This window comes from Phyllobates terribilis, unplaced genomic scaffold (genome assembly GCF_046119375.1).
Source record: "Phyllobates terribilis strain yellow unplaced genomic scaffold, ASM4611937v1 Scaffold_47__1_contigs__length_9908305, whole genome shotgun sequence".
In the NCBI taxonomy this organism is placed as follows: domain Eukaryota; kingdom Metazoa; phylum Chordata; class Amphibia; order Anura; family Dendrobatidae; genus Phyllobates; species Phyllobates terribilis.
The window spans coordinates 4081537-4095147 of NW_027362807.1; the positions used below are offsets into that span (position 1 = coordinate 4081537).

At 46.3% G+C, this 13611-nt stretch overlaps 1 protein-coding gene across 1 annotated transcript; it reads right to left on the minus strand.

Moving 5' to 3' along the window:
- Nucleotides 1–470: 470 nt before the first annotated feature.
- Nucleotides 471–3898, minus strand: LOC141191541 (posterior protein-like). The gene has a single exon (XM_073661438.1). It carries the CDS (start codon nt 2845–2847, stop codon nt 1204–1206), a length of 1644 nt encoding a protein of 547 aa, XP_073517539.1. The 5' UTR covers nt 2848–3898; the 3' UTR covers nt 471–1203.
- Between the last annotated feature and the right edge of the window lie 9713 nt (nt 3899–13611).

Consider the following 13611-nt stretch of genomic DNA (forward strand, 5'->3'; position numbering starts at 1 on the left):
CCCCCCTTTTGAAACTATTACTCCCAAAAATAACACAGAATCTCTCATCAGCTGGGCTTTGTTAGGATTAAGTTTGAGGCCTGCCTTCTCAAGGAGTGTTAACAGCTCATTCAACAATGTGTAGTGCTGATCTTTTGTGTCAGTTTGGAGCAGAACGTCATCTACATACTGTACAATGCAATCAGGTTCTGAGAAAGATGACAAAATTTCAACCATGCACTTATGAAAGTAAGTAGAACTGGACCTGAATCCTTGTGGTAACCGACAAAATGTTAACTGTTTCCCTTGAAATGTGAATGCAAATTTGTATTGACAGTCAGGGTGTAAAGGAATGGAGAAATATCCATTTGAGATGTCTATTGATTAATACACCGTGGAGGAGGGTTTGAGTGCTGTCATCATGTCAGGCATTTTGGCAACCACATTAGTGACAGGAGGGGTACACTTATTTAAAGCTCTGTAGTCCAATGTTGGACGCCAACCATTTGGTTTCTTAACTGGCCATAGGGGTGCATTATTAGTGGATTGGCATTCCCTGATGACATTTTGAATCAGCAAATCATCCAGTATTCTCTTAATGTAGGGGACTGACTCTGGTGGTATTTTATACTGTCTTTGGGGTGGGGGATCAGGACCCTCTACCATTACTACCATGTTGGACACCTTGCCACATTGGGTTTTTGAATTTGCCCACACATTGTTATGTTGCCACAAGATGTCGGCCAATATTTCATCATCTGTTCTCAATATCATGGCTGGATCTAAAGATTGAGCACCTTTGATGGAATCAATACCATAATTGTCAGTTACCATTTTTAAACAGCCTTTATACCGTGATCCTCTCCACAACATCCAGTTGCATAAATCAAGAATAAGTCCATATTCCTTCATAATATCTGACCCAATAATGGTACCTTCATGTGTTGGTGAAAGATATAAGCCATACTCAACACATAGATTTCCCAGGTTTATTGTCACTGGTAAAGATTGTTCTGAAGATACTAACTGTCCTCCAAATCCTCTCAGAAAAATGTGTTTACCACCAGGGTCTTTAATCAAATCCAGATTAGTCAAACTGACAGCAGCCCCTGTATCCAGTAAAATGTTTGTACGATGGCCCCCTACCGTACCCTGAATAAGGGGTCTCCCGCCCTTGTCCCTGCTAAGCTGACTCACTAGGGACAACACTGGGGCGTGACATCCCTATTGTTTTACATAAGGATTTGTTGAAGGTGGGGTCTTTAATTCCTCTGGCTTTTCTGCCATTGCCTTCCCAATCTTCCTCAGTTCATCCAGAAGTGGGCCATATAATGTAACTTCAGGAAGACTATGCTCTCCATTCCTTGCAGTATTTGGTTCTTGTCTTTGCTTCCTATTATTAAAAGGTCTATTATTGATAACTCTTTTACTACTTCTACATTCTTTCATAGTGTGACCTGTGTAACCACATTTATAACATTTTCCAATAAACCTTACTTTGCCTTCATTTTTGACTACCTCTGATATCCTCTTTTGGGGCTTGTTGTCATGACTTGTATCCTGAATCCAATCCTTTAATATATTTACAAAGGCTTGATAGGAATTTGCGTTCCTCAAGGCAACCTTTGTTGGATAATCAACAAAGGTGCAGTTGTTAGCCATTGAATATAGAAAACTGCTATCATCAGGAGACATGTCAGGGCAGTTATAGGTAGAACGATATAATGTCAAACATTCACTGCAAAAAATAATAGGATCATCTCCTCTATTTAATTTTGCATTTTCTAAGGCATTAGTACCTCTCATATCTCGTCCCCCCATAACTCTCTTTAATTCCTCCACTCTGTCACTAGCATTTCCCCAATTACATTCAAGATCTGCAGATAATCCTTTGTGAGCTCCTACAGGGGGCTGCAGTTTTTCACAAAGTTGAGATGGGAGCCATACCCGAAGTAAGGCACATGCAGCTCTATTACCCAGACTGTATTGTGTCACTACTGCCTCTAACTTATTGGAAAGACTAATGGCTGAGGCACTTGTATCAAACTTCCCTAATATCTGGCATAGATTTGTCTTATCCTGTATGGAGAGTGTTGTGGATTGGACTAAATTACTGCTGTTACTAAGCAAATTGTCTCTCCTTTGTCTGCTCCCTCCTGACTCAGGAGTAAAGAGAGAGGAACTATGATCTGGGTTATACTCAGGGTTATCAGCCGTGCACACAGGCTGCTCCTCCCCTCTTTTCCAATCTCTTTCCTCCTGATCAGCAGACTTGCACATTTGATTACAATAACTATGGTTATTCACTCTAGTACATTCTTGTGATTTCAAGGACATAATGCAATGTTCTTTTAGCTCCAATTTTACATTAGCATCATACAACTGGTTCCTAAGTATTGTCATATCATTATACTTCGCTTCTTTTCCTTCTAGCAAAGCAATACGCTGTTCCCTAAGTTTACATCTCTCCTTATACTCCTCCAGCTTATCTTCTAATTCACAATTTTGGTAATTCATATTGTCTACCTCATCCCTTAGATCTTCACACTCACAATTATGATCTTCAGCACTAGCAATAGCCAGACTGACTTCCTGTTCAATTTTGTCCACTTCACCTCTTAATTGAGCTTTCTCTGAATACCAGTGCAATTCCTTTTGTTCTGCAATTCCTTTCATTTTCAACAACATACACAAAACATTTGCTAACTTCTCTTTCTTTGCTTTCTTTTTCGACAATTTACTTTTGTTATCATTCTGCCCTTCACATTGTTTCATAAGGTCATTAAACTGATGTGTCAATGCATCATCTGCACAAGTACTGAACTGAGCAGAGGCATATTTTTCAATAAATTTACTGACTATTTCCATGTTAATTACTTCCAACTATTTTCACAGAAGACAACAAAAATAAACAAATCAGCTTTCCAAACAAAAATTACAAATTAACGAAACACAATACAGAAACCAGTGAATATCACTTCACTAAAACAGGGACACAGATTAAATATAATCTTTTCCCTCAGGAAATCACTGCCACAGTCTTGTGACTTTACCTATATCTGACTGACAGTGTCTCATGCACTTGATCAACTACAGATCCAAGATCCAGGCCAAGAGTGATCTCCTATTGAAGCATAAGGCTACTTCCCCTTAACATGAGATTTAGACTTTTAACCTCTACCTCACTTTCTTCTCAGAGATGTCTGGTTTTACCCTTTAGATCTTATGAGAACTTCAATCAACAGGGTGCTACCCTAACTTTACCGGCAACAATTCAACAAACAATCCACTAAACAAATAAGACAAACAGGCCTGAACCTAGGAGACATTAAAATACATAAGCAGTTACATAAAATAAACAGGATAAAAAAAGATAACTTACTATACGATCGCTGAAACGATTCAATATAGGTGGAGGAGTGGCTCCTCAGTTTGATTTGAGCGTTATCGAACGCGACCCGTTGCTTATAATCCTTATACCCCCCTGGAAATGATTGGTTATGTATTTTCCATGGGTTCTCTTATACCTAAGTGGAGATCTGTCTACACACCCCTTGTGGTGACATTATGTGGGCTGGTCTCCAGCCTGCACATTTTTATTAAAAATGCTAACGTCTGCGATAACTCATTGCTCGTTGATCGCAGAAGCTTGCAAACTATGCCATTTTTTCTGTTATGATTTTACCTGCATTTAGAGACCACACATTGCATAGCTGCAGTCTGTTATTCTGGTGTTTTTGCGCTACAGCTCCATGATCTTGCTTACAACAATGAAAAATTATGTATACGTTCCTCGGCTGTCCCTGCCACTAAAAATATAGGTCCCATTATTGTCGGAAGTATGAAACTTACAATATTTCATACTTCATTTTGGAAGTCGAAGTGTCTATAGATTTCTGTTTGAAGCTCGGGAAACAAGCTTTCCCAGTTACACGCAAATTATGGCAATCCTGCGTTTTAATCACCCCCTGCGTCATCCAGGTACAAGAGGCTCGCATTTAAGTAGCTTGTAACACTTCTTGGCTGACAGCAGTTGGTTTAAGGCCTTACTCATGACTGTGTTAATTGGGGCTTTGCGCTAAGATTTTTATGGAGGCAGCTTGGTACTGACAAAAGGGAGAAATGGTCAATATCCATGTCAGGGAAATATGGAAGAATATTTTCCTGATACCAATATCTCCCTGACAAATAGCAATTGAACTTCTTGTGGCAATAATTAGTAAAACCTCTGAGATTTAAATATGGGACCAAGGAAGAGAAGGCGGCATTGTATGCTTATGATTTACTTTTATTCTTAGGTGATGCTCTGGGGTTTCTAGAGAGCACGATGGTGACTATCAATAGCTGACTTATTCCATCCATAGACCATACTAAGGACTAGGGGGCACTTATTACTGGTGGAAGAATGGCCATTCCGGCAAACAGGAAAGGGTTCTTTACAGTTAGAGCAGTCAGACTGTGGAACGCTCTACCACAAGAGGTAGTAATGGCAAACACTAACAAATTTTAAAAAAGGGCTGGATAATTTCCTCAGTACATATAACATTGTGGGTTATAGATAATTTAGTGACAAAAAATGTATAATTGGTGGAGAAGGGTTGAACTTGATGGACCTAGGTTTTTTTTATCAACCCATGTAACACCCCCATGTTTCTCTTTGGCGTCCTCCACCTCAGTACATTCAGAACTTATCTTAGAAAATTCACCAAAATGGGGATGGAAACCATAATGAAGAAAAAACTTTTCAAGGATCCATCTTAAACCCTTCAGCTGATAAAATGAACCCCATTGTAGCATTGGCGTCTCTGCCTCCTGCCGGGCAGAGACGGCGCTCCCCTCACTGTTGCGGTCCCGGTCCGGCGCCTTCCTGCTGCTGCTGTGGCGCGCACCGCGCGCAGCTTCCCGGGCACAGTGCTTAGGGTGCGCGCGCGCTTCCTTCCTCTTAAAGGGGCCGGGCGCCGTCCTAAAGAGTCCCCGGCCAATGGCCGGAGGACTTCCCCTTTATAAGGCACCTCCTACAAAATGAAGGTGCCTGTGCAAGGTTGTTGTTTTGTGTGCTAACTAGTGTTGAGCGATACCTTCCGATATCGGGAAATATCGGATCGGATTGGATCGGACCGATACCGAAAAAGTATCGGATATCGCCGATTCCGATACCGGAAACCAATGCAAGTCAATGGGACATAAATATCGGAATTAAAATAAACCCTTTCTTTCCTTGTAGGTTATTTCTACATGAAGGAAAACAACTAAGAATAATGTAGAATGTATTGGGGGAGGTGGGGGAGACAATAAAGGCATAGAGGTTTAGCCCAGTCAAATGGAATAGCAGGAATTAATATTTTTTTATTATGTTCTGAGTTACGGAAATATTAACTATGTTAAGTATTTTTATATTTTGTCAGATATTTATGTTTCACTACTTCCATGCTCTTCACCTTCTTTTTTACTTCTCCCACACTTTCTCCTTCATCATCCTCAGCATCTTTTTCATCCACTTCTTCTTCACCTTCTTCTTCTTCACCTTCTTCGTATTATTCTTTTTTTTACATTCTTCATATTCTACTTCTTCATCTTCTTCATATTCTTCTTCTTCATCATATTCTTATTTGTGACAGGCATTCCTGTAGTTGTTATCTATAAAAGGTTGGACATTACACCTTTCGTTCTGCCCGTCACAAAAGATTTACAACAGGATTTGTCCGCGTTCAGTTTGGCCTGCAGCAGCAGGTCTTTTCCAGGGGCACCACGAGGAGGAACGGACTCACCCCCATACACTGCTTAGTCATCTTCTGCTTATAATTTAGATATTATCTTTTGCTCTGATTTTTAGTCTTATGCTTAATGTTCTTCCGCTTTTTGTTCTGCAGCTTCTTGTATTTCTGCTTCTTGGTTTTCTGTCTCTTGTTTTTCTGTATCTTGGTGCTTGTCTTCTCTTCTTTGTCTTCTTGGTCAACTTCTTCAGGGTCATCTTCTTGGTCTTCTTCGGGGTGGTCTTCAGGGTCGTCGTCTTCGGGGGTCCTCGTCTTCGGGGTCCTCGTCTTCTTCGGGTTGGTCTTCTGGGTCCTCGTCTTCGGGGTCCTCGTCTTCTTCGGGGTGGTCTTCAGGGTCCTCGTCTTCTTCGGGGTGGTCTTCAGGGTCCTCGTCTTCTTCGGGGTGGTCTTCAGGGTCCTCGTCTTCAGGGTCATTGTCTTCGGGGTCCTCGTCTTCTTAGGGTTGGTCTTCAGGGTCCTCGTCTTCAGGGTCCTCGTCAGGGAGATCCAGAGTGATTACCAAGAACCATTTCAAAAAGCTTGAACTTGGAAATGTAGCAGAAGGTACAAGAAAGCTGAGGAACTACCGAGGACCAGCTGACGGTACTGGAACCCGGATGGATAGCAGAAGGTACAAGAGCCAATGGAACTACCGAGGACCAGCTGATGTTACTGGAACTCGGTTACTAAGCAGGAGGTACCTGTGCCAGAAAGCACTACCAAGGACCAGCAGACGTTGGTGGAACTTGGATACCGAGAAGGAGGCACCTAATCCAAAGGCACTGCCGAGAACCAGCTGACGGTACTGGAACCCGGATGGGTAGCAGAAGGTACAAGAGCCAATGGAACTACCGAGGACCAGCTGATGTTACTGGAACCCGGATGGGTAGCAGAAGGTACAAGAGCCAATGGAACTACCGAGGACCAGCTGATGTTACTGGAACTCGGTTACTAAGCAGGAGGTACCTGTGCCAGAAAGCACTACCAAGGACCAGCAGACGTTGGTGGAACTTGGATACCGAGAAGGAGGCACCTAATCCAAAGGCACTGCCGAGAACCAGCTGACGGTACTGGAACCCGGATGGGTAGCAGAAGGTACCCATGTAAAAAAAAAGTTCAAGGCCGCGAGCCGGCCGCAGTTACCAAAACCCACAGTCCTACAGAGGGTGCTTGTCCTATTGGCACTATGGAACCAGCCTTCATTGCCAGATCCCGCAGCCCACATAGGAGTCACCTAAACTGCAGGCACCATAGAGTCGGCTAACCCGACCGCAACACGACAGGACAACGCATTGGAGGCAAAGTGACGTTGACACTACCCGGAAACAGCTGGCGTGCTGGAACCAGGCTGGGCAGGAGGGAGTACCCGTGCCAAAGACACTGCCGAGAACCAGCTGACGGTACTGGAACCCGGATGGGTAGCAGAAGGTACAAGAGCCAATGGAACTGCCGAGAACCAGCTGGCGGTGCTGGAGCCCAGGGTAAATACTAAAAACAGAAGAGCCAGAGGTGTATTTGGAGGAGGTTTTAAATCCGTACTACAGTGGATGTGGACAAAGCAGGAGAATTTGCCGGACACACAGCTGGGGATCAGCTGACGTTACTGAATCCCAATAACACTGGAGCAAGCGTTGACTGTGCAGACGGCACTTCTGAGCAGCAACTAGCGGTATTGGAGCCCAGGGTAAATACTAAAAACGGAGGAGCCAGAGGTGTAATTGGAGCAAGTTTTAAATAAGTAGCACAGTGAATATGGACAGAGCAGGAGAAATTGCCGTGAACACAGCAGGGGAACAGCTGACGTTACCGAACCCCAATAACACCGCAGCAAGTGTTGACTGTGCAGACGGCACTTCCGAGCGCCAACTGGCGGTGCTGGAGCCCAGGGATAAGAATGAAAACAGAGGAGCCAGAGGTGTAATTCGAGCATCTTTAAAATGTGTAGTACAGTGGATGTGGACAAAGCAGGAGAAATTGCCGTCCGCACAGCAGGAGAACAGCTGACGTTACTGAACCCCAATAACACGGCAGCAAGTGTTGACTGTGCAGACAGCACTTCCGAGCGCCAACTGGCGGTGTTGGAGCCCAGGGTAAATACTAAAAACGGAGGAGCCAGAGGTGTAATTGGAGCAAGTTTTAAATAAGTAGCACAGTGAATATGGACAGAGCAGGAGAAATTGCCGTGAACACAGCAGGGGAACAGCTGACGTTACCGAACCCCAATAACACCGCAGCAAGTGTTGACTGTGCAGACGGCACTTCCGAGCGCCAACTGGCGGTGCTGGAGCCCAGGGATAAGAATGAAAACAGAGGAGCCAGAGGTGTAATTGGAGCAACTTTAAAATCTGTAGTAGTGAGAATGTGGACAGAGCAGGAGAAATTGCCGTCCGCACAGCAGGGGAACAGCTGACGTTACTGAACCCCAATAACATGGTAGCAAGTGTTGACTGTGCAGACAGCACTTCCGAGCGCCAACTGGCGGTGCTGGAGCCCAGGGATAAGAATGAAAACAGAGGAGCCAGAGGTGTAATTCGAGCAACTTTAAAATCTGTAGTAGTGAGAATGTGGACAGAGCAGGAGAAATTGCCGTCCGCACAGCAGGGGAACAGCTGACGTTACTGAACCCCAATAACACGGCAGCAAGTGTTGACTGTGCAGACAGCACTTCCGAGCGCCAACTGGCGGTGTTGGAGCCCAGGGTAAATACTAAAAACGGAGGAGCCAGAGGTGTAATTGGAGCAAGTTTTAAATAAGTAGCACAGTGAATATGGACAGAGCAGGAGAAATTGCCGTGAACACAGCAGGGGAACAGCTGACGTTACTGAACCCCAATAACATGGTAGCAAGTGTTGACTGTGCAGACGGCACTTCCGAGCGCCAACTGGCGGTGCTGGAGCCCAGGGATAAGAATGAAAACAGAGGAGCCAGAGGTGTAATTCGAGCAACTTTAAAATGTGTAGTACAGTGGATGTGGACAAAGCAGGAGAAATTGCCGTCCGCACAGCAGGAGAACAGCTGACGTTACTGAACCCCAATAACACGGCAGCAAGTGTTGACTGTGCAGACGGCACTTCCGAGCGCCAACTGGCGGTGTTGGAGCTCAGGGATTACAGTTCAGGTGGTAGAAACATGAACAGAACAGGAGACCTGGATACTGTTGCCAACCAATTATTTATTCTGGAAGAGGACTGGCAAATTCATGAGAGATCCAGGCCTTGTTCATTTTGAGAAAAGTAAGCCGGTCAACGTTATCGGAGGATAGTCGCATGCGACGGTCTGTTAGTACACCACCTGCGGCACTAAAGACGCGTTCCGATAATACACTAGCAGCAGGGCAAGCTAGCACCTCCAGTGCATACTGACTAAGCTCTGGCCATGTATCCAGCTTACAGACCCAAAACTTGAAGGGAGAAGAGCCGTCTGGGAGTACACTAAGAGGGCAAGACACGTAGTCTGTCACCATCTGACGGAAACGTTGCCTCCTGCTGACTGGAGCTGTCTGTGATGGTGTAGACATTTGTGGCGGCGGGGACACAAAACTTTGCCACATTTCGGCCATACTGGTCTTGCCTTGTGCTGAGGCGCTGCTTCTGCTCCCTCTTTGTGCAGAGCTTCCTCCACTGCCTCGACGCACTGAGCTGCTTTGTAAAGCACTAGCAGCACTGCTCTCGGTTGGAATGGAGAACATGATGGAATGCACCAGTGCGTCTTGGTACTCCCGCATTTTACGCTCCCGGTTCAATGGTGTTATGAGGCTTTGTAAGTTGTCCCGGTAGCGAGGATCTAGGAGGGTGGACACCCAATAATCAGCCGTGTTGAGAATGTGGGCGATGCGGCGGTCGTTTCTGAGGCACTGCAGCATGAAATCAACCATGTGCTGCAGACTGCCAACTGGCCAAGAAACGCTGTCCCCTGCTTGAGGCGTGATCTCTGCCTGCTCTGCATCACCCCACCCTCGCTCTAGATACTGACTACTAGAGCATTGTGTACCTCCCTCCTCTGGACAGATGTCTTCCTCATCCATTGACTCCTCCTCATCCTCCTCACAAAGTGTCCCCTGCCTAGGCCTTTGTGAGGAACCACGTTGCGCAGACTGTAGAGAAGCAGATGGCATTTGTGACTCCTCATCCTCCACCTCTTCCAAAACCTCGTCCCTTAGTGCTTGCAGTGTTTTTTCAAGCAGGCAGATAAGGGGGATAGTCATGCTGACTAGTGCATCATCTGCACTCGCCATCCGCGTGGAATAATCGAAGGCACGCAAAACGTGGCAAATGTCCTTCATAGAGGCCCACTCAGTGGTGGTGAAGTGTGAACGGCGCGCACTGCGACTTGTTTGCGCCTGCTGCAGCTGGTACTCCATTACTGCTGCCTGCTGCTCACACAACCTCTCCAACATATGTAACGTTGAATTCCACCTGGTGGGTAGGTCACATATGATGCGATGTTCCGGAAGACATAATCGGCGCTGCAGAGCTGCAATGCGTGATCTTGCATTGCTGGAACGCCGCAAGTGAGCGCACTCTATGCGGACCTTGTGAAGCAGTGCATCAAGATCCGGATAGTCCCTCAAAAAACTCTGCACGACCAAGTTGAGCACATGTGCCAGACATGGGATGTGAGTGAGGTTGCCTAGGCCCAGAGCTGCCACCAGATTTCGGCCATTGTCACACACTACCATGCCTGGCTGGAGATTCGCTGGCACAAACCACACGTCACTCTGCTGCTTGATGGCATTCCAGAGCTCCTGCGCTGTGTGGCTTCGATTCCCCAAAGAAATTAATTTTAATACGGCCTGTTGACGTTTGGCCACGGCTGTGCTCATATCGGTCATCATAACAGGTAACCGTTCACGGGTCGATGTGGAGGTAGACCGTGACGGCTCCTGCAGCGCTGATTCAGAGGAACTGGAGTATGAGGAGGAGTCAATGTGTACAGACTGGATTCCTGCAATCCTTGGAGTTGGCAGAACACGTACAGCGCCACTCTCAAGATCTGTACCCGGCTCCACAACATTTACCCAATGGGCAGTGAGGGAAAGGTATCGTCCCTGTCCATGCTTACTGGTCCACGCATCAGTGGTCAGGTGGACCTTGCTACTGACGGCGTTTTGTAGCGCATGTTTAATTTTTCCCTCCACATGATGTTGCAGGGCAGGGACGGCTTGCCTGCTGAAATAAAAGCGGCTGGGCACGTTGTATTGTGGGACTGCCAATGCCATAAAGTTACGGAATGTGTCAGTCTCCACCAGCCTGAATGATAGCATTTCAAGGGCCAGTAGTTTAGCAATGCCAGCATTCAGAGCCTGTGCTCGGGGGTGGTTTGCCGAGTATGGGCGCCTTTTCTCCCATGCCTGTGCTAACGATGGCTGTAGACTGGCCTGGGAGTGTGAGGATGACTGGGAAAGTGGTGCTGTGGGTGGAATTACACTGTGTCTCTGTACAACAGTGCCAGAGATTCTTCCATGGCGATCCTGTGAGGAAGCCGAACCAGCTGTGTGTGAGCTGGAGGAAGAGGCTACAACACGAGCTGAAGAGGTGGTAGGTGGCGCTGTAGGTTGGCCTAGGTCTTCAGTGTGTTTGTGTAACTCCACCACGTGCTTGGTCCGCACATGTTTCCACATATTTGTGGTATTGAGGTTGCTGACACTTTTCCCTCTTTTCACCTTCTGATTACACAGCTTGCATTTGACAAAGCAAATGTCATCTGCAACTGTGTCAAAAAAGGACCAGGCACTGCAAGTCTTGGGAGCGCCCGCTTTGGATTTTGGAAGAGCCATGCTCCTAATGGGTGCCGAAGTGGAGGCTACAGGCAACCAAGTCTGCCCCCTCCCTCTCCCTCCTTTTTGGGCCGTTCGGGGAATCTCTTCCTCAGAGCTGCTCCCACCACCTTCCTGTCCCTCACGCCATGATGGGTCAAGGACCTCATCATCTACACCACCCTCTTCAAACAACTGCTTCTCCTGGGTAGTCTCGACAGCACAGTACGCACCAGAAAGTGGCACCTGAGTCTCATCATCAGATGCGTACTGAGGTGTGCTGCTGACCATAGGCACTGGCCCACCCGCCTCTTCAGATTCAGAGAGACAAAACGGTTGCGCATCACTGCATACTACCTCTTCTTCAAATTCTCGAATTCTGCTTGGCTGGCCCCCTCTTTCCAAGCCAAGAGATTCAGAGAACAGAAGTAGAGATGGCTCCTGTCCAGGGCTCTCTGACTGCCTGGGCAATTTGGCAGGTGGTGAAGAGACAGATGGGTGCTCTTCAGTGCTCAGGACCTGAGAGGATCTGGAACTAATTGAAGTCGATGCGTTAGCTGCCATCCATCCGACAACGGCTTCAATTTGGTCCTCGCGCAGCAGTGGGGTACGGCTAGCTCCTACAAAGCTGCGCATAAAGGACTGTTCCCTGGTAAAACTGGGGGATGCTGAGTCACTGGTGCCCGCAGCAGGCACAGAATCCCCACGTCCTCTCCCTGCAGGCACAGAATCCTCACGTCCTCTCCCTGCAGAAACTCCACGCCCACGCCCACGACCACGACCACATGCCTTACTCCCTGCCTTCTTCATCTTGGTAGACTGATAAAGATAGGCAGAAAAGTACTAAGGGCTTAGTGTGCTTATTCCTGAACAGCTGCTAACAGGTATAAGAAACACTAATTTTATAAAGTGTGGACTAGACTTTAATATGAGCTAATGTGGCCTACACAACTGTAAAGTGGAGTGTTTGGTGAACTTTATTTAGGTTTTTTTTGTCACAAAAAGACACTGGATGTGCCTAAAGATGTAATAACGATAGTATCACAAACTTTTTGTAGCTATTACAATGTAGGAAGGTAACCTACAATGCAATAGATGAGGCTGCAAAAAATAGGCTAATACTAATCTGGCTGGGGCTGCAGGGCCCAATGCTGCAGAAAGGCTCCTCTATCTACTCCTATATAGTGTGTTTGGAATCAATTTAGCTGAATATGGATGGAACCACCACACTAATAGGAGATATCAGGAAAAATTATGAATTGGCAATAAAGGACAATGTATGAGGCAGTGACACACACTGAGTGCACTACAACCAGACGGGGTTGAAGCACACACTACAGGGTGAGCTGCACTCACACACCAGACCTTGCAGACAGCGGTGAACAGTACAGATGCAGAGCACTGTGCACTAGTGCTGCAAGACGGAAAAAAAATTCTCTATCTACTCCTATATAGTGTGTTTGGAACCAATTTAGCTGAATACAGATGGAACCACCACACTAATAGGAGATATCAGGAAAAATTATGAATTGGCAAAAAAGGACAATGTATGAGGCAGTGACACACACTGAGTGCACTACAACCAGACTTGGCTGAAGCACACACTACAGGGTGAGCTGCACTCACACACACAGACCTTGCAGATAGCGGTGAACAGCACAGGGAACTGTGCACTAGCACTGCAAGGCACAGTGATTTAGAAAGTAGCTTGGGTAAAGCAGTATAGAGCAAATAGGTAGCTAAAACTGTCCCTCAGAACAACAGCGTCCTATCCCTAACTGAATTCACAGCAGAGTGAGCTCAAAATGGCGGCGGTGGCTTTTATAGTGCATCATGACATCATTTCAGCAGCCAATCACAGCCATGCCATTAGTTAAGATGCCTACATGCCTAACAGGATGTGCCCACACTTCTTAGGATCCTCATTGGCTGAATAAAATGAAAATGTCTCATTGCATTATGGGAACTTCCGATTCCGGTATACGATATTGCAATAGTATCGGAATTAAGTATCGGAATTCCGATACCGCGAATATCGGCCGATACCCGATATTTCAGTATCGGAATGCTCAACACTAGTGCTAACACTTTCTTCAGCCCTCAGGTCCCGCTGCGTCAGCCTTG